This window comes from Sinocyclocheilus anshuiensis, unplaced genomic scaffold (genome assembly GCF_001515605.1).
Source record: "Sinocyclocheilus anshuiensis isolate Anshui unplaced genomic scaffold, SAMN03320099.WGS_v1.1 scaffold1906, whole genome shotgun sequence".
In the NCBI taxonomy this organism is placed as follows: domain Eukaryota; kingdom Metazoa; phylum Chordata; class Actinopteri; order Cypriniformes; family Cyprinidae; genus Sinocyclocheilus; species Sinocyclocheilus anshuiensis.
Genome location: NW_015546187.1, coordinates 49,859 through 70,504, shown reverse-complemented (window position 1 = coordinate 70,504; position 20,646 = coordinate 49,859). Strand labels below are relative to the sequence as shown.

Genomic DNA, 20,646 nt, shown 5'->3' with positions numbered 1-20,646 from the left:
ACAAAGAGTGAAAAATTTAAGGGGGTCTGAATACTTTCCGTACCCACTGTATATATATTAAAAAAAATTTTGTCAAGCAGAAAAATAACTCTAATGAGCATTTGCTGAACAATTGTCATCACGCTTGTTTGTGATCAAAACTGCCCTTCTGTTTCCCCTACTTTACATATTTGGCTACATCTAAAACAGCTCAAATGGCCAGCTCTGGTATAGCTGTCTCGCACTAATCTTACGTTATAGAAATATGGCATAAAAAATCCCATATGAACCCGCCAAATGTTTTGTCCGTGTGTTTCGTGATCTGCCATGTAGCATGACTCACTGTTTATCATGCAGCGTAAGTGATGGCCCACACTGCATTCACATGTTTGGTGTCATTACAGCTCTGAGTCAGCTGTTAAAATCAGTGTGCTTGAGACCGGCGGCGAGGGTGAACACAGAGAAGGAGGGATGGAAGGAGAGGAGGAGGGAGGGACGGATGGTGGTTACCTGTGGTTGCTGCAGGCTCCGATGAGGTTCTGAAGGTCAGAGTGCCGGGCTTGGACTTGCCCTGCTGGTTCTCTGCCACCACGAACACATCATACTCGGTGTCCCACTCCAGCCCAATCAGCATTACATACTCGCTCACATTGGGCAGATGAATCTCGGGCTTCCAGTCAGAGTCTTCCCTCTGTGTACAATGGCAAAGCATGAAACTTGCAACCAAAATAAGAAGGATCACTTAAAATATATTCATATTTGGATACTCACAGCTTTGTATCTGACCAAATAATGGGTGATTGGTGACCCTCCATCATCTTGTTTGGTCCATTTCACTTTGAGAGAATTCCCTTTGGGTTGTAGGGTGCCCTCTAGTATAGGAGGACTTGGTTCTCCTACAACAACAAACCAGTTACAATGACGTGAGAAAAAACATGGGAATTTTAAGGGACAGTTCACCCAAAAATAAAAAATTCTGTCACCAATTACTTACCCTCATGCCATTACAAACCTGTAAAACTTTGCTTCATCTTTGAAACCAAAATCATCCACCAAATCTGTACATCAAACAAGCTTCTGTTTATCATATTGGATGTGCTCTATGCATTTAGATCCAGTGCATTAAGAAAATATTCAGACTAAAATTGTTTAAATTAATTCTTTTCTCATTCATCTACACTCCGTACCTCATAATGACAAAGTCATTTTAATCAATTTAATTTACCACAGGTGGACTCCAATCAAGGTGTATAAACATCTCAGCAACAATCAAGAGAAATGGGACACCTGAGCTATGTTTCAAGTGTTGTTGCAAAGGGTCTGAATACTTATGTAAAATTTGAAATTTCAGGTTTTTTTTAAATAAATGTACAGACATTTCTAAAATTCAGTTTTCCCTTTGTCATTATGAGGTACGGAGTGTAGATTAATGAGGAAAAAAATGAATTTAAACAATTGTAGCATCAGGCTGCAACATAACATTTTTAAAAAGTGGGTGTCTGAATACTTTCTGAATGCACTGTATGAATAAAAGCTTAAATAAAATCTGTTCATCATATAACGTGACTTCACATGTCACTTCAGATGACTTTGATTAAACCATTTGATTCATATGAACTACTTTTATGATATGTTTATAAACTTTTTGAAGCTTAAAAGTTTGGGTTCTGTGGACTTGCAATGGAGGGACAAAACTCTCAAGTTTCATTAAGAATATCTTCATTTGTGTTTTGAAGATGAACAAAAGCATTATAGGTTTGAAATGACAAAGATGAATAAATGACGACAGATTTTTCATTTTTAGATTAACTATCCCTTTAAAAATGAATATGTGTAAAAGGAAGAAATGTCCAAACAAGAAAGGAAAATCAGCATTAAATATTGGCATTATTATGTGCAGTAACAGGTCGATATATAGGGTGATATCTGGCTATTTTGAGATTTTCGGCATTGGCTGATAATATTGTCAATTACAGTATGTTGAATAACATAACTGTGAAAAAAGCACCAAAAATAAAATATGGTTTTCAAACAGGTTTCTTCAAACAGTCCTCCATCTGTTATTGTTCAAATAAACAGGCAGTCACTCCAAACTACAAATAACTCATAACAATATTATTAAAGCAATACAATTTTCAATAAATGTTAAAATTCAGCTTTTTTTATTCAATTAAATTAAATTACAAATTCATGCCATTCGACTTGATTCAATATTGAAACAAACAAACAAAAAAAAGCTTTAAAATTGTATTATGTATATCAGCATTACACTATTGGCAACCCAGATCTGAAAATATCAATTCTGGCCAATGAAATGCCAGTCAACCGCTAATTACGTGCATTAAAATGTTGGCAATTTTCCAACTGCCATTATTCTTAGCCTCCTACACGCCAATGATTCCATATAAGCGAGTAATAGAATAATAAGACATGTGCTGCTTGGCTGTGGCTCCTTAGATGAGTAGGCTGATTTTTGGAGGTCACGGTGAACTGTGAACATCCCTATAGAGCAGTCATGTGTATTAGCGCACTGTGAATTGGGAATATTTCTATGGCGCTGTTCACTGAGGCCTCTCCTTCACGGGCCATCATGATCCATTTCATTTTAATGACCAGCGAATGCTCATTTGATTCACTACATTAGTTTGATGCCGCAGAGTGACACGTAACAACACTGCAGGCAGAAGCTATGCATGTACACTGTGGATGGAAAAATGAAGGCATTTACTCTCATTAAGGCAGTAATTAGCTATTAGACTGTATGAGAGAGACACTTTCATTCACACAACTCAATTTACAGGTCTTTTTTCTTTCATTTTGTTTGTACTTCTTGTTTAGTCCGATATTATTCACTATCATATAAATGTTGTCTATGCAGTAGTGAAATTATCAACTCTCTATGGATCTTCTCCTACAAAACACTATCGTAACTGCAAAAACTGAATGAGATGTGATAAAAATGCAGTAATTAATCTTAATGTGTTCTGAGGTCATAAAAGTGCAGCACGTAAAATGGCAGAAGACCCACTAACTGATGCGAGGAGCTCCAATCCCAAACAATCAGCTCAATTAAAAAGCAGCTATTCTACTCGACTGACAGTTTAAAGGGTCATCAATAAACGCTCATCTCTTAAATAATGAAAGTGCAGCACTGCATGATTAATTCCATCCTCCTTGGCCATCTGTCCCTACAGGATACAGTGAATGAAATTATCACATACACAAGGGAGCAAACAGCAGTAAATTAAATGAGACTAAAAATAAGAGTTTTACACGTTTGCAAATGAACTTGCATGTTCATTATCTTAATGGCAGTTACATTGAGATATTCTGGGGGAATTCACCAAGAATGAATAAATGCGCCATTTATTTGTACGCGCTGACTGCGTTGTTTTAGCAACAGATTCGCTAAAGGCGTTATGCAAATTAGGTAATATCTCAAACACGCCCCAAAACGGCCTAATTTGCAGGTTGCTAGTGAGTACTAGTTTGCAGAATTGGGCTTTCAATTCCATCAGTTGGAATTTGAGCTGAATTGACCACAACCGCAGGATATTGAGGTATATAAGCCTTTATAAACTTTTAAAAACATTTTTTACAACATTGAAAGAAAAAATGCTACATTCTTTGAAATTCATTTACTTGCATTCAAATTCGAACTGAAATTCTGCAGCCGGTTTGATACCTTACTTCAAATTCTGTAATCAAATTGGAATTTTCAAAGTCAATTCAGTTTAAACTGGCAATCTATCATGACCCTTGTTTACATAGAAAGGAGGCATGTTAAAAAAATAACACTTAAACGAATAGTTCACCCAAAAATGAAAACTCTTTATCATTTACTAACCACCATTCCATTCCAAAACCATAAGACTTTTGTTCATCTTACGATCCTGATGCTGCGTCAAAATCGTTTTAGCTCTAACCCTAATCAAACACACCTGAGCATGTGGTTTGGAACTTGCTTCGCGGCTGTTAATAAAAAGTAATGTGTGCCATGTTTTCATGTGACCTATGGGATCAGTTGTGTCACTTTCACAACTCCCATGGCATCATGGGATAGTAAATTCCCTTATCTATTAAATGCGCACTTCAGAATCTTGCTGAAAGTAGTAGGTCATCTGGGTACTTTTCGCCCACTATTTTATGAATACTATGAATTCAGACTTACTACTCAACTCACATACTGTTTTTTGCCTAGTATGAAAACAGACATATTGGGTTGTAGGGTATGTTTTTATGAACTTTTTGAAAATTTTGGTCACATGGATTTTTAATGAGTGGACAAGAACGATCAGAGAATATCAAAAATTACCATATTTGTATTCCGAAAATGAACAAACGTCTTATGAGGGTGACTAATTAATCACAGAATTTTAATTTTGGGGTGAACTATTACTTTAAATGTACATGGCACTATTTAAGTGCTTGAACCAGATTGTGTGTGGTTTGTGAATAAGACGTAAAATGGCGCAACTGTTAAATAAATTTGCCCCTTTTTGTCTTATAAAAAGACAAGCAAAACAGACCAATATACTCCAATCACAGAAACATCGTAAAACCTACATCATTATTCAAGGTGTGCAAGCAAAATAAGCAACTATGCAATGAAAAGAAAGGCGCAATATTTTTCTGTACAGAGTCATCATAAAATTTACATGCAGGCAAAACAACCGATACATCAAAGGACAAACTTTGGAGAGGAGAGGAGGACCCCTCTAAAAGGTTCAAAGGTGCATTGAAAGGAAATGCGGTACTGTGAAAGTTACTGAAAACATGCTTGAAACCGGAGAATAAATAAACCATTGAGATCAACCACTCACAGCGTCTACTGTAGCATTTTTTAGGGCTTTCCTAATTTGGATATAATTGTACACTGGTAGCAGCATATCCAAAGCAGCACAGGATGAAAGGACGTCAGTGTAGAGTGTCTGTAAACCCGCTGCCTGTCAAAATGTTTAGACTGAACATAAAAGAGCGAGATCGTCGTACCCAGCGATCGCTCTGGGGAAATGTTTTTCAGCTCCAGAGCTTTTGATGTCATTTCCATGGTTGGCAGGACACGGCATCAACTTTTTTTTTCTGATTGCATATTCACCACGGAAGATAATTTGTGCAGTCAGAGCACAGTGGTTGCTCAAGGGTAACAGTCTCCGTTAAAAATTGGGAATGGATGAATTTTCATGACCTGTCTGAGGGGATTTAATTCTAGAAATGTGACAGGAGTGAGTTATAATGGCTGCTTAGGGATGAATGCGGTGATTCCGATGCGAGTGAAGGCTAATCCTGTACATGAGAGGATGGAGCCGGGCCCGAGTGTTTACCTTCTGCTCGTCAGTGTGGATGAGGACATCACCAGCACCATGCAAGCCACATGACACAGTCACATCATATGCACGCACATGATTGGTTGAAAGGAAATTGGAAGAGGTTGCATGAAAGATACAAAAATACAGACACAAATGTAACTATGTGAAAAGAAGAACAAGTCAAGGGTTAGCAAACTGCAGTGAAACATAAAACCAAGCAACTCAAAATGGCTTTAATTACAAAGATCACAACATTGAGCACAGAAGCAGAGACACACTGAGCAGGATTTCCTCTGAGAGATTGAGCATATGGTCTGGTTTAAACACAACTGAAAGGTTGTGGCTAGAAGGGATACAGCTAAAACCGGAAGCTAACAATAAATTACATTTTCTACCTCTTAGATTGTGTTTTATTAACGTCCCCAACCCCAACCCTAAACCTACCCCTTACAATAATGCAAAAACAGTAATTATTGTTGTAACAAAAATTACGCTATATTGATGTGCGCCTGCCCAGTAGTTTTAGCTGTATACCCTCTAGCCTTAACCCAAACCAGTTCACTTGTTACATATTCTGAAGAAAACGTGAGTGGTGATTGTAAAAACCTGGTGTGGTGTGGCAGTTGCTACGGTGTTGCTATGCAGCTGCTTGGCTGTCACTGTGTTGCTATGCAGTTGAAAAATTGTTCTGTAGAGTGTAGTGTGTTGCTAGGATGGTTACATGGTTACTGGGGTGTTCTTGGTTGTTGCTATTTGGTTGTTGAAGTGTCCTGAGTGGTTGAGCATTTATTTTAAAGCAGTAGCTAGGGTGTTATTGGTGGTTGCTATGCAACTGCTTGGGTGTTCTTGGTGGTTGCTATGGCACTAGTTGTTTTCTGAGTGATTGTCAGTGTGTCGGTTGTCAGCTTGTTGCTATGCAGTTGAAAGTTTTTCTGTTTTTTTTCTGTTGTTATGCTGTTTGTAAGGTGTTCTTGGTGGTTGCTATGGCACTGGTTGTTAAAGATTTCTGAGTGGTTGCCAGTGTGTTGGTTGTCAGCTTGTTGGTATGCAGGTAAAAATTGTTCTGAGTGTTTCTTTGTGTTGCTATGATGTTTGTAAGGTGTTCTTGGTGGTTGCTATGGAGTTGCTTAAGTGTTCTTTGATGTAATACAGTGTTGCAACAGTTTGTGGTTGCTACAGTTTTCCCAGTTGCCAGTTGCTGTTAACCATATCTAAGTTGTTCAAATTGGTTCTTTCTAAGCAGTTGCTAGGGTGTTCTTGGTGGTTGCTATGGCACTGGTTGATAAAGACTTGTTAAAGTGGTTGTCAGTGTGTTGGTTGTCAGCTTGTTGCTATGCAGCTGAAAAATTGTTGAGTGGTTCTTTGTGTTGCTATGCTGTTTGTAAGGTGTTCTTGGTGGTTGCTATGGAGTTGCCAAAGGGCCCTGTGTGGTTAATATGGTGTTGCTACAGTTTTTGGTTGCTACAATTTTCCCAGTGGTTGCCAGCCTATTGCTATGTGCTTGTTAAGTTGTTCAAAGTGGTTCTTAGCGAGTTGATATGCTGTTTCTAAGTTGATTTTGGTGGTTGCTATGGAGTTGCAATGTGTTGCTAAAGTGTTCTGGGTTTAGTATGGTGTTGCGACAGTATGAGGTTGCTACAGTTTTCCCAGTGGCTGTTAACTATAGCCAAGTTGTTCAAAGTGGTCTTTCTAAGCAGTTGCTAGGGTGTTCTTGAAGGTTGCTATGAAGTTGCTAGGGTGTTCCTGGTGGTGGCTATGGCACTAGTTGTTAAAGACTTCTGAGTAGTTGTCAAGGTGTTGGTTGTCAGCATGTTGCTATGCAGTTAAAAATTGTTCTGAGTGGTTCTTTGTGTTGCTATGCTGTATGAAAGGTGTTCTTGGTGGTTGCTAAAGTGCTCTGTGTGGTTAATATAATAATAATAATTCCTTCAATTTATATAGCACTTTTCTGGGCACTCAAAGCGCTTTACATAGAAGGGGGGAATCTCCTGAACCACCACCAATATGGTGTTGCTACAGTTTGTTTGCTACAGTTTTCCCAGTGTTTGTCAGCCTGTTGCTATGCACTTGCTAATTTGTTCAGAGTGTTTTTTTGCGTGTTGCTATGTGGTTACTGTGGTGTTCTCAGTGGTTGTTAAAGTCTTGCTAAGTGTTCTGAGTGGTTGTTAGTGTGTTGCTAGGGTGATTACACGGTTACTATGGCGTTCTTGGTGGTTGCTGCTGCATTGCTATTTGGTTGTTGAAGTGTTCTGAGTGGTTGTTGGAGCCTTTCTTTCTAAACAGTCTCTAGGGTGATCTTGGTGGTTGCTATGGCACCAGATGCTAATGTTTTCCCAGTGGTTGTCAACCTGTTGCTATGTGCTTGCTAAGTTGTTCAGAGTGGTTCTTAAGGTGTTGCTATGTTGTTAATAGGGTGTTCTTGTGGTTGCTAAAGTGTTGTTAAGTGTTCTAAATGTGGTTGTTAGAGCATTTCCAAGCAGTTGCTTTGCTGTTGTTGTGAGTGCTTCTTGTTGTGTTGCTATATAGTTTCTAGGGTGTTATTGGTGGTTGCTATGGTGTTGTTATGTGGCTGCTAAACTGTTTTGGGTGGTTGCTATGGTGTTGCTATGCAGTTGCTTTGTGCTTGCTAAATTGTTCTGTGTGGTGCTTAACTTGCTGGTTGCTAAGCTGGATGCTAAAGTTAGTCCATTTCTAAGCAGTTGCTAGGGTGTTCCGTTGGTTGCTATCAGGTTGCTAAAGTTCACAGAGCAGTTGTCAGTGTGCTGCTTAGGGGTGTAATGATACACGTATTCGTATTGAACCGTTCGGTATGAGGCCTTCGGTTCGCATTACAAACTGAACGATTCATTTATTACATTTGGAAAATAAAAGAGCTTAAAGAGTGTAAAATATAATGTTCTCAGTGCCACTGCACTCAACAAGACAGCCCAAATGACGCATAACAGGCAACGTGTTGTGCCAGTGGCGTAGCGGATGGGAATGCGATAACCTCCCCTTGCTGGGTTGCGTCGAAAGACAATGATCTTGTATCGACAATAGCCAGAGATATTGTCAAAAACATCAATTATTGGTAATATTAAGAAGATTTGGCATTTACAATTAATGTAAGCCTGTTACATTCTTATTTTTATTAGGCCTATTATTATTATGAAGTTACTTTAATTATTAATTTAAAATTACAATGAATTTGCCCCGCAATATTACCGCATAACTAATGCGCTGCGAGGATAACAACTGATTAGGCTTTACTCCTCAATTACCATGTTTTTTAAAACAGGTCTATTATACAATGAATTATAGGCCTATAATGAAAATATTAACACTGCAGTCATCAATAAAAATCAATGAAATAAAAAGCTTTAGCCTATTTTAAGCACCGACTTTCAAAACAACTTGTTTAACACAAAATACGTTTCTTCTCTTTTTTTTCACTATGTACGGCCACAAGAGAAATATTAAGGGACTAAATTAAAACAGTTAGCTATACCGTTATCAGCATATGTTGAAGTAGATTTGACTCTGAGAGAGAATGCGGCGTCAGATGCCGAAATCTCCATCATTACTCCGTCATTCCGTTTTTACTTTCACTTTCTGCATAGTGAATTGAATGAGATTAAGACGTTCAACGACATAACTCTTGCGCAAAGTTTGCATTTTGCTTATGTGATATCCATTGGCTCGCCTTCATGGCTTTTAAAAATAAATATTTCCAACATTGTGAAGTAAGCAATTACAAGCAGCACATTTTGCAGCACAATTTGAGGTGTTATTTATGTGCTCAGCACAAACGGTATGGGATAAGTTACATATTCAAGTTTAATACTTAGTGTTACAGGTTTGTTCAAATCCTGTAAGAGCAACTGTGAGAGTGATGACTGCTCTAGTAAACACTACTGATAAGTTGTCAAATCATATTTCTCAATGAAAAACAGAGGAAACACTGAAGTATTGATACAATACTAAAAGATCATGCATTAGTTTTTGGAAAAAGCATGCGATACTGTAAGCACATCACACTGGATCTCAATCGCTAAAGAAATATTTAAAGTTGCTAAACTTTAAATACTTCATGTGTACTAATAATTGGATTAACTGTGTGTTGCCTAAAGATAAAGAAATGTGGAGGCTTTTTGCAACCACAAAACTAGAAAATTATGTAATATCAACTCTTTATATTACCTTCAGAAGGATTTTCTTGGTTTCTGTTTTAAAGTTCACTTCCAGAATGAAAATTTCCTGATAATTTACTCACCAACATACTCACCAACATGTCATCCAAGATGTTCATGTCTTTCTTTCTTCAGTCGCAATATTTTTTGAGGAAAACATTCCAGGATTTTTCTCCATATAGTGGACTTCAATGGGAGCCAGTGGGTTGAAGGTCCAAATTGCAGTTTCAATGCAGCTTCATTGGGCTCTACCCAATTCCAGCTGAAGAATAAGGGTCTTATCTAGCGAAACGATCAGTCATTTTCTAAAAAATGTAATTGTATGTACTTTTTAAGCACAAATGCTTGTCTTGTACTACCTCAACATTACATAGTCATGTTGGAAATGTCACATGTGACTAGGGCTGGACGATATGACAACATCAAAACCTTGATTAATTAAATGTTTTACCTTGATTACGATTAATGAATAATTATTTTTATTTATTTATTTATATTTTGCCCTCATAGTTATAAATATGAGTCATGATCACTGTTGCATGTGATCTTCCTCTCAGGATCTTCCTGTCCTGTCACTCTATGTCTTTTCATCTAAAACACGAGATGCAGCGCTCATGAATGGTAAAAAAAAAAAAAAAAGTGCAACGCAGAATGCCTACTCCGCCAAATTGCCGTCAAATACAAAAGTTGCCATGCCAACCTGCTACTGTAAACAAAAGCTTGCCGCAAACGGTCGTACACGTCCGTATAGCACTGACAACATACGCAGTAGTATGTTCTTAATGGGAAAGTATTAACAGGATTCAAATAACGAAATAACTGACATGGGAAAATTACGTCAGGTAGAGGTTCTGAATTTCGGTTTCGATTTCTTTCCGATTAATCATCCAGCCTTACGCGTGACGTGGGTGGAAGTACCGACCTAGTGTTTAAAAAGCGAACATGCAAAGAAAGTCAAATGCCCTTTATAAAAAAGAAAATGAGATGGAGTTTGTCACCTTACCTTACCTTTTTGAAACCGAAGTACACAGACAAAGAACTAACCACGTGTGACCTTTCCAACATGATTACGTAATGCATGAGGTCGGGTTAGTGCAAGATGATCATTTGTGGTTAAAAAGTATATAATTTAGATTTTTTCTTAGAAAATGACCGATCGTTTCACTAGATAAGACCCTTATTTCTCAGCTGGGATCACGTAGAGCCCTTTGAAGCTGTATTGAAACTGCAATTTGGAGCTTCAACCCGTTGGCCACCATTGAAGTCCAGCATATGGAGAAATTTCTGGAATGTTTTCCGCTAAAAAAAAAAAAGATTTCTTTGCGACTGAAGAAAGGAAGACATGAACATCTTGGATGACATGGGGGTGAATAAATTATCAGGAAATTTTCAATCTGGAAGTGAACCACTCCTTTAATATTATACAATCATAACTATGAAGATCATCATACAGCTCTATAACAAACCTGTGTCCTCAGTGTGAAAATGAAAAATCCCATCTAGGGAGCACATGAAAAAAAATAATTTTCACTTTTATTTTGTTTGAGGAAAAGGCTAGCATATGAACTTAAAGACCCCATAAGAACACATGACGAGCCAAGTTATTGTATATCCTAATAAAACAGGAAGTAGGCTTTAGTGTATGTTAAAGGGATAGTTCGCCCAAAAATGAAAATTCTGTCATTAATTACTCACCCTCATGTTGTTTCAAACCCGTAAGACCTTCGTTCATCTTCGGAGCACAAATTAAGATATTTTTGATGGAATCTGAGATCTGTCTGACCCTGCATAGATAGCAATACAACTGAAATGTTCCCACGTCACGCCGGATCGGTTTCCTACGTTGTTGTGATTTGATCTGAACGAAAACAGCGTATCCGTGTGACGCAGCTGACACAGAACAGCATATGTTGTTTACGTCCAGCTGATACTCTCCAAAATGGCGCTACAGGGTGGAGGAGGTGGAGGAGACGGATTGTTGAATAAAGTCGTTTTTTTTTTTTCTTTTGCACACAAAAAGTATTCTCGTAGCTTCGTAAAATTACGGTTGAACCCCTGATGTCACATGGATTATTTTACCGATCTCCTTGCTACGTCTTATACGAAGGTCTTACAGGTTTGAAACGACATGAGGGTGAGTAATTAATGACAGAATTTTCATTTTTGGGTGAACTATCCCTTTAAAGCCATAAAACTCTCATTTTGATTTCATGGGGTCTTTAAATCCTATAACCACCAGACAAGATATTAACAAATAATATGATAATATGAAGAAATATGAATGATATCAAAAGATAATGACCACAGGAGGAAATGAACACTTACTTGTGTAAGAATACCCTAAGGGATCCAGTGGAAAATGAAAAAAAATGAAGAAAAAAAAACATACAAATGGGAAACAAAATAGGAGAAAATCACATAAAATGACAGGATGAAAAAAAGAAAAGTCTGAAAATGTCAAAGGGTAAAAGCTGGTAACACGATCAGACAGCAATACACTCATCACTCATACTTTACCTGAGTTAGAGTCATTACTCTCTGGACTACATCCTGGAGATTTCGGCACTAAATGGGTTTTGTTTCATGTACTGACAGGAAATAAATCCCAGTGCACAATGTGTTGAGTGTATTATGTGATAATGGCATCTCTGGAAGTCCAAAACATCACACAAACAACCACCAGGGGGAGTAAGAGGGTAGGTGTGTGTGGTGTTTATACGAGATGAGAATATCAACACAAATCACAGGAATATTCTTGTAGTGTGCATGTTATGATTGATTTTTATTGATGTTTTGTGGAATGTTTGCAGAATTTTGTCCTGTGTGAGAACAAGATGTTCTGTTCTTACCAGTCGGATTTCTCGTAGATGAATCAATTATTGCTATAAGAAATCATTTATGTGACCAGTGTATATGAATGTGCTTAGCAGCAATAAACCTGGCAAGCATATATTATTTATACACAGTAATTTGCAAATGCATCAAGACCAATGTTCTCATTGCACTCAATTACAAATATTACATTAATATTCAGTCCTTTGTGATCTATTTCTATGCACTGAAAGTCAAAATTTACCAATTTTATATTCTTGTCAAAAATAATAGAAATATGCTGTGGCGGTTTTTATCTTACCTTTATAGAACATCCATAGGCTTCTACCTATGAATGATTAAAATAGCCACCAGGTTTCTCTTCACGATGAATAATACATAACCTGCATGAGGGCAAAAAAGGTGCAAAACACGGGATAGCCAAGTGGGAACTGTTTATAGGTTGTCAAAAATTGGCAACTACATCAAACCACCCTGGTGTCGCCTAGAAAAGGTGGTCCTTCAAAACTCTGACACCACAGACAGGCTAACAATTACTTTGAAGGAGCGACAGAGTTCAGTTCAGTTCAGCTGAGAACAGAGTAAAGGTGAGCCAGTCAACCATATCAAGAGCTCTACATAATACTGGCCTGTACGGGAGGGAGGCACAAAAGAAGACACTGCTCAAAAAGAACCATGCAAAGCCTGTCTGGAGTGCATAATAGTGACAGAGTCTATCTATCTATCTATCTATCTTACCGGATTTGTAATTCAGTAAAATGAGAGAATTGGTCAAGGGACTGAAAATATGTTAATATTCAAACTACTTAAGTCATTACGCCCTACTCTTTAGCACCATGAGCACAACTGTATATTTTAGCGTTTGCGTCAGCCAAAGACTTCACACTAGCTGGTGAAGAGGTGTGTGGGCCGTCACGCCACGCTGCGCTGCTGTTGATGGAACCATGTGCTCCTGAGAGAGAAACGTGATACTCACGGACATGCTCGGTTTTGAAGACCACTGACTGGCTGCTGTCGCCTTCGCCCTTGCCGTTGATGGCAGACATCTTGACTTCATAATCGGTTTCGGGTTTTAGGCCGGTGACTGTGACTGAACTCAGTCCTGCTGGGAAGCAGCGAGAAGCAGATTTAATCAAAAACCCATTCATTAATTCATAAACAACAGCATGCATGTTAAATGGGCAACATAAAACCTTGCCACTGAACATGAGGAAATACATTTGACATTTAAAGCTACAGGCGTAAAGTAGCTAAAACATAACTAAAATATTACTTGAAGGGATTTTTCACCCAATAATGAGAAGTCTGTTATCATTTATTCACCCTCATGTTGTTCCTTCTTCTGCAGAAAAGAAGATACCTTGAAAAATGTTGGTAACCTAATAGTTTTGGTTACCATTGACATCCACTGTAATAAACACTGTGACATTTCTCAAAAATATCTTCTACTGTGTGTTACATAGAATAAAAGTTACACAGGTTTGGAATGACAGGGTGAGTAAAAGATAACAGAATTTTCATTATGCCTTTAACATATATTACAGGGTCAATTTTATTACTTACGGGACCATTTATGAGACAAATTTCTAGTAAATTGTATGTAAAGCCATTTTTTAAATCAATTGTTTATTTTCTGCTTGTGTTTCATTACATGCAAACCAAATTCAAATTTATCAAGCAGTTCATAAAAATAATTGCATATTAAATACAGTACGCTTTTGTTGCAAATTGATTCTTTTTTTTTTCTTTCAATCTAGTTATAAGTTTCTGACACCCAAAAACAGACAATTTAGTTTTACTGAAGTATTGGCTGATGAAAATTTAGCTTTGACATCACAGGAATAAATGGCATTTTACAATAAATTAAAAACAAAATAGTTATTTTAAACTGTAATAATATTTCACAATATTACTATTTTTATTGCATTTTTGACCAAATAAATGCAGCCTTGGTGAGCGTAAAAGATTTATAAAAAAAAAAAAAGCTTGAAATAAAATCTCACTGACCTGAAACTTTTGAAGTGTGTGTATGTTAATGTGACCACAGATGTGACATCAATACAATAACAATTTCTGAATTAATAATTTTGGTCACACTTTATTTTAAGGTCCAATTCTCGCTATTAACAAACCATTAACTATGACCTCAATAAACTCCTAATTTGCTGCTTATTAATAGTAAGGTATTTGTTAAATTTAGGTATTGAGTAGAATTAGGGATGTAGAATATGGTCATGCAGAATATGTGCTTTATAAGTACTAATAAACAGCCAATATGTTAATAATAGGCATGCTAACAAGCAACTAGTTAATAGTGAGAATTGGTCCCTATATTAAAGTGTTACCATAATTTTTAAAGTATAGTTTCCAAAATGGTGTGTAACAAATACTATATCTACATTATATACTTATTTCAAACGAACAAGGACAATTCTGTGCTTCCATGATACAGTATAAGTCCATTATTAAAGTCTACAAACCATGCAGTGGTGTGGATAATCCACATAATATGGCTGGTTTTCCTCATTTCATGTGACAGACTCACCGTCTTTCACCTCATAGACTCGTTGCACCCCTTTCCCTCGGCCCACGGCTCTCCACTCGGCTCGGTACTTGAGCACAGGAACTCCTCCAGTGGACTCGGGCTCCTCGAAAAGCACCTGAGCCGTGCTGGAGTACGGCTGCACTTGAGTGATGGACGGCGCCGAGGGCACATCTGCACCACAGGGGAGACACTTCACAATACGCAGTGGGACAGCTGCACTTTAACAGCTTATGCCCGATTATATGGCCTGATTGTACGGCTTTGTGCTTCAGCACCACTTTTATAAGAGGAAAATTTGAGCTATTGCATTGCACTTTATTGAACAAAGTCTACAATTGCAGGTAATTCAAAAATACAGTACCTCAAAAGCAAAAAGCACCCAAACACTCAATGTCAATGCGATTTTCTACTGCCATAAATGACTATATTGTGTTTGTTTTGAGATCAATACAGATAAACAGACCAGCTGGGATCACGATGAACTCTTTGGATTCGGTCCCAATCTCATTGGAGGCAGAACAGTTGTAGTTGCCAAAGTCGCTCTGAGACTCTGGATTGACCTGGGACAGATCAAGAGAATGCATTAACCTCTAGTCTCTATCTCAGCATTTATCTTTCAAACATGCATTTTATCACTGCTGTTCCATTAGATGTGTATTTACTTCTGACAGCGTTCTCCCCGTGCTAAAATATTGATAAGATGCAAAGGCTGCAGTAATGCCCTACAGCAACACTATCCCTTTCTGGGCAAAGCTCACGAAAACAGGTCCAGGTCACATTTCACCCCAAAATCAAAATAAATAAGGTAGGTAAAATATTTATAATATAGAAAACGAAGCTTGTTTTCAAATCCATTTGGATTGTAGCTGTTTTTGAACAAATCTTTCAAGTTAACAAATTGTTCTTGCATACATTGACTTCAATTTCTTTTTCACATGAAATGTGTGACTGCTTTCCTACCTTCAAAAACTAACTAGCATGAGAAAATAGCATTTGGGTTTATGCTGTAAGAGAAAGAAACATTATATTGGTTGGACCTACTGAATGTCTCCAGGATCTGGGGTTTGGATAATGTATGGGCTGATGTATAATGTAATGTAATGTAATATAATATATAAAAAACACACGTCTTTCTCCTGATTTAGGGATGAAGTAGCACATATTCTTTGTCCAGTTTTATAAGATTTATCCATCTGGGTTTATGTGAATGTTTATGTTCTCAGGAAGGCGTCTGCGTGGGCCGTACCTCCAGGTAGCTGGCAGAAGGCGTGTTGTAGATCTTGATATTGGAGGTGTTAGCGTTAGGCATCTGGAAGCCGTCTCGCTGCCACGTAATAGACACATCGCTGGGGTGAGCCAGCACTTCACAGCTGATGTTGGCCGGGTTGCCCTCCCACGTGTACACCGTTATTTGTTAAATTTAGGTATTGAGTAGAATTAGGGATGTAGAATATGGTCATGCAGAATATGTGCTTTATAAGTACTAATAAACAGCCAATATGTTAATAATAGGCATGCTAACAAGCAACTAGTTAATAGTGAGAATTGGTCCCTATATTAAAGTGTTACCATAATTTTTAAAGTATAGTTTCCAAAATGGTGTGTAACAAATACTATATCTACATTATATACTTATTTCAAACGAACAAGGACAATTCTGTGCTTCCATGATACAGTATAAGTCCATTATTAAAGTCTACAAACCATGCAGTGGTGTGGATAATCCACATAATATGGCTGGTTTTCCTCATTTCATGTGACAGACTCACCGTCTTTCACCTCATAGACTCGTTGCACCCCTTTCCCTCGGCCCACGGCTCTCCACTCGGCTCGGTACTTGAGCACAGGAACTCCTCCAGTGGACTCGGGCTCCTCGAAAAGCACCTGAGCCGTGCTGGAGTACGGCTGCACTTGAGTGATGGACGGCGCCGAGGGCACATCTGCACCACAGGGGAGACACTTCACAATACGCAGTGGGACAGCTGCACTTTAACAGCTTATGCCCGATTATATGGCCTGATTGTACGGCTTTGTGCTTCAGCACCACTTTTATAAGAGGAAAATTTGAGCTATTGCATTGCACTTTATTGAACAAAGTCTACAATTGCAGGTAATTCAAAAATACAGTACCTCAAAAGCAAAAAGCACCCAAACACTCAATGTCAATGCGATTTTCTACTGCCATAAATGACTATATTGTGTTTGTTTTGAGATCAATACAGATAAACAGACCAGCTGGGATCACGATGAACTCTTTGGATTCGGTCCCAATCTCATTGGAGGCAGAACAGTTGTAGTTGCCAAAGTCGCTCTGAGACTCTGGATTGACCTGGGACAGATCAAGAGAATGCATTAACCTCTAGTCTCTATCTCAGCATTTATCTTTCAAACATGCATTTTATCACTGCTGTTCCATTAGATGTGTATTTACTTCTGACAGCGTTCTCCCCGTGCTAAAATATTGATAAGATGCAAAGGCTGCAGTAATGCCCTACAGCAACACTATCCCTTTCTGGGCAAAGCTCACGAAAACAGGTCCAGGTCACATTTCACCCCAAAATCAAAATAAATAAGGTAGGTAAAATATTTATAATATAGAAAACGAAGCTTGTTTTCAAATCCATTTGGATTGTAGCTGTTTTTGAACAAATCTTTCAAGTTAACAAATTGTTCTTGCATACATTGACTTCAATTTCTTTTTCACATGAAATGTGTGACTGCTTTCCTACCTTCAAAAACTAACTAGCATGAGAAAATAGCATTTGGGTTTATGCTGTAAGAGAAAGAAACATTATATTGGTTGGACCTACTGAATGTCTCCAGGATCTGGGGTTTGGATAATGTATGGGCTGATGTATAATGTAATGTAATGTAATATAATATATAAAAAACACACGTCTTTCTCCTGATTTAGGGATGAAGTAGCACATATTCTTTGTCCAGTTTTATAAGATTTATCCATCTGGGTTTATGTGAATGTTTATGTTCTCAGGAAGGCGTCTGCGTGGGCCGTACCTCCAGGTAGCTGGCAGAAGGCGTGTTGTAGATCTTGATATTGGAGGTGTTAGCGTTAGGCATCTGGAAGCCGTCTCGCTGCCACGTAATAGACACATCGCTGGGGTGAGCCAGCACTTCACAGCTGATGTTGGCCGGGTTGCCCTCCCACGTGTACACCGTTACTGAGCCCAGGATTTTCGGGGCGTCTGTGATGAAAGGCAAAGCATATAGAAATGAAAATAAACAAACCTGCTGCTAGTGCTGACCCTTCATCTACCTACCACACATCTATATCCGCTAAGGGAGAACAAAGCCTCCCCTCTCATTACCGTCGATACCTTTATTCTGAAGATAAGCTGGTTAAAGGTCAAAATGTCCAGGGCTTAAACATAGAGTGCTGAAAACACAGCGCTGTGTGATGTTGAACACATCTGTTCACGGCAGTGCATAAAAGCCAATCACGCTTCACTGGCTTCAAAAGGCCCCTCCTCCGAGCAGCGTCCCTGAATAGCATGCTGGGGGGAGACTTTAGGCACGATTCTCATGTGACGTACGCGATCGGGCCCGCGTTCCCTCACAGACTGCGTGCGAATAGCTCCAGGCCTGCTGAGATACTGTTCTCACATTCATCAGAGCTTCAGATGTCATTAGTCCCATCACAACAATACACGACTGGTACAAATGCACTAAACATGCGAAGAGGGAGGCTGGTATTTTCACAGCATACGCCGGCGCTAATGTGAAAACAAATACAAACAGACGCAGTGGAGGGAGCACAATGAGAGCGAAAATGGGCGGTAATGCTTTGCTTGCTATAGATTGCAATTAAAACATTGAGGGAAGAGAGTGCTCCATTTCTGATGGTACGGCAATATAAGAATCGTAGAAACAAAAGTAAATTGGTGCATTTTTGGTCTGAACTCTGTCTTTGTTAGCAGAATTTAGTGCTTAGATTAAATGCTACTGGATACTTCATTTGAGACAAACATAAACAAGATTAGGAGTTTGTTCACTAGTATAAATACGCACGGCATTTATGCAATGAAAAGACCAAACTTCTAGCATTAACTGCCTCATTTTCATTCATCAAATATGGCATTTATTGTTCTAACCAGGCATGATGCAACAAAACAAACAATAAATTTGGTCTCTTCCATGCAAATCTTAACCACTATTTTCCTAATCAGCCTTGATTAGCAACAGGACAATTTGTCAGTGACTAGGTTTTTTATTTTACACATCATGCTGGGTAATCCCACCCACTGTAAAATCTCATTGGTCTAAAATTCAGCTCTAGGTAGCTGTTGACCTATCAAATGCTGGTAATAATTGAATCCTTTAAGCTCGTCTACTGTCAATGAATCAATTTCACCTTCAAAATGAAATTTTAATGGATGAAGATTTTCTACATATTAAGTAAAATAAATAAATAGATAAATATATCATACTAAATAAAGTGTACTGAAAATGTATTAGAAAAACACCAATATTAAAATTTCTTAAGCAAAAGTTTTTTTTTTTTTAATTATCAGTATTATACTCCATATTGTATACAGTATATATCATCCAGTATTGGATAATTAATTGTGCATGCTTATTTCTTCTGTTCTTTACTTTTGATCACGTTTGCCATCATCTAACACTTAAAGTCAATCTTTAAAAATAATAATAATAATTTATTATAAGGGGGGAAAATGTTGGTTGACTGAAGTGTTGCCCATTAAATATTTAAGTAATGTGTGGGAACTATATTTTTCAAGTTTATATTGTAATTTCATCCTACGCAGCTACGATTGATATGATTGATTCAGGTGTGTGAGGTACTTTTTTTTATTATAATTATTAGTAAAATTAATATTAGCTATTAGTTATTACTATCTGTAGCTGGCCATAACATGGAAAAAAAATCTTCAAGGATTTTAAAGGGGTCCTATTATGCTCTTTTACAAAGTCTTGATTTTGTTTTGGGGGTGTACTAGAACATGCTCTCATGCTCGGTGGTTGGAAAAATGCATTATTTTTCACATAATTTACATTATTACAATACATTTCTCCCCAGCCTGGCACAAACGGCTCGATTAGTTCCGGGTTTGATGAAGGTCCTCCTTTCGAAAAACGAAACGTTGATGTGATTGGTTAGCTTTCCCAGTGCATTGTGATTGGCGAACAGCTTAGACAGTGTTTCAGTACTGCCACGCCCCTTGCCAAAGCAGCAAGTTCCGTCTGCTCCGGTTTAGTTAAGCATGGCGTCAATATTGCCATATCAATTTCAGCTGAATTCAGACCCCGAGAATATTGAACAAGAGGATCCTTTGCACGCACGGATATTGCAAGACATATTAGAGTGGTAACGTTATTGTTGATGTTGTTGTTGTTTTTTTGCTAAATCACGTTTTAGATAGGATGTCAACCGCTTAAAAGTAACTGCACAGATAAGTGCATATGTATTATTGTTCTTTAATTCTAACATTATAACATGAATTGCAGTTAAACTGTTATACAGTTGTTGAATTTATTTATACCATAGTCCAGTGTTTTCCACAGATTTGTGGCGGCATATATATGCAAATTCATTCTCTTCCAGCAGGAGGCACTGTTGGAGTGGTAGAGATCGAGGTTTCCCCGGTAACGGCTGTACACAAAACAGCGCTCCGCTCACAAACGCTGCTTTAGCAGACATTACATGCTAAATGAAATGAAAATGACATCCAAAATTTTCTGAAGACAGTCAGTTTCCTTCATAAATACAGTGATATAAAAACACCCGCACCGGGTTTCGATTTTGAAACGTGCAGTGCTCATGTTTATTCAACGA

At 38.0% G+C, this 20,646-nt stretch overlaps 1 protein-coding gene across 1 annotated transcript in view; it reads right to left on the bottom strand.

Moving 5' to 3' along the window:
- The window catches only part of LOC107701393 (neural cell adhesion molecule 1-like), a gene marked incomplete at its 5' end in the record, with an annotated part of 66,205 nt that overhangs the window by 17,234 nt on the left and 28,325 nt on the right, over positions 1–20,646 (bottom strand). Inside the window, 9 exons of the mRNA XM_016503392.1 lie at positions 490–670; positions 751–875; positions 5,304–5,306; positions 10,924–10,956; positions 11,783–11,797; positions 13,266–13,391; positions 16,604–16,774; positions 17,067–17,163; positions 17,850–18,037. Coding sequence (XP_016358878.1) covers positions 490–670; positions 751–875; positions 5,304–5,306; positions 10,924–10,956; positions 11,783–11,797; positions 13,266–13,391; positions 16,604–16,774; positions 17,067–17,163; positions 17,850–18,037 — 939 coding nt within the window. The remainder of the gene's footprint in view (positions 1–489; positions 671–750; positions 876–5,303; positions 5,307–10,923; positions 10,957–11,782; positions 11,798–13,265; positions 13,392–16,603; positions 16,775–17,066; positions 17,164–17,849; positions 18,038–20,646) is intronic.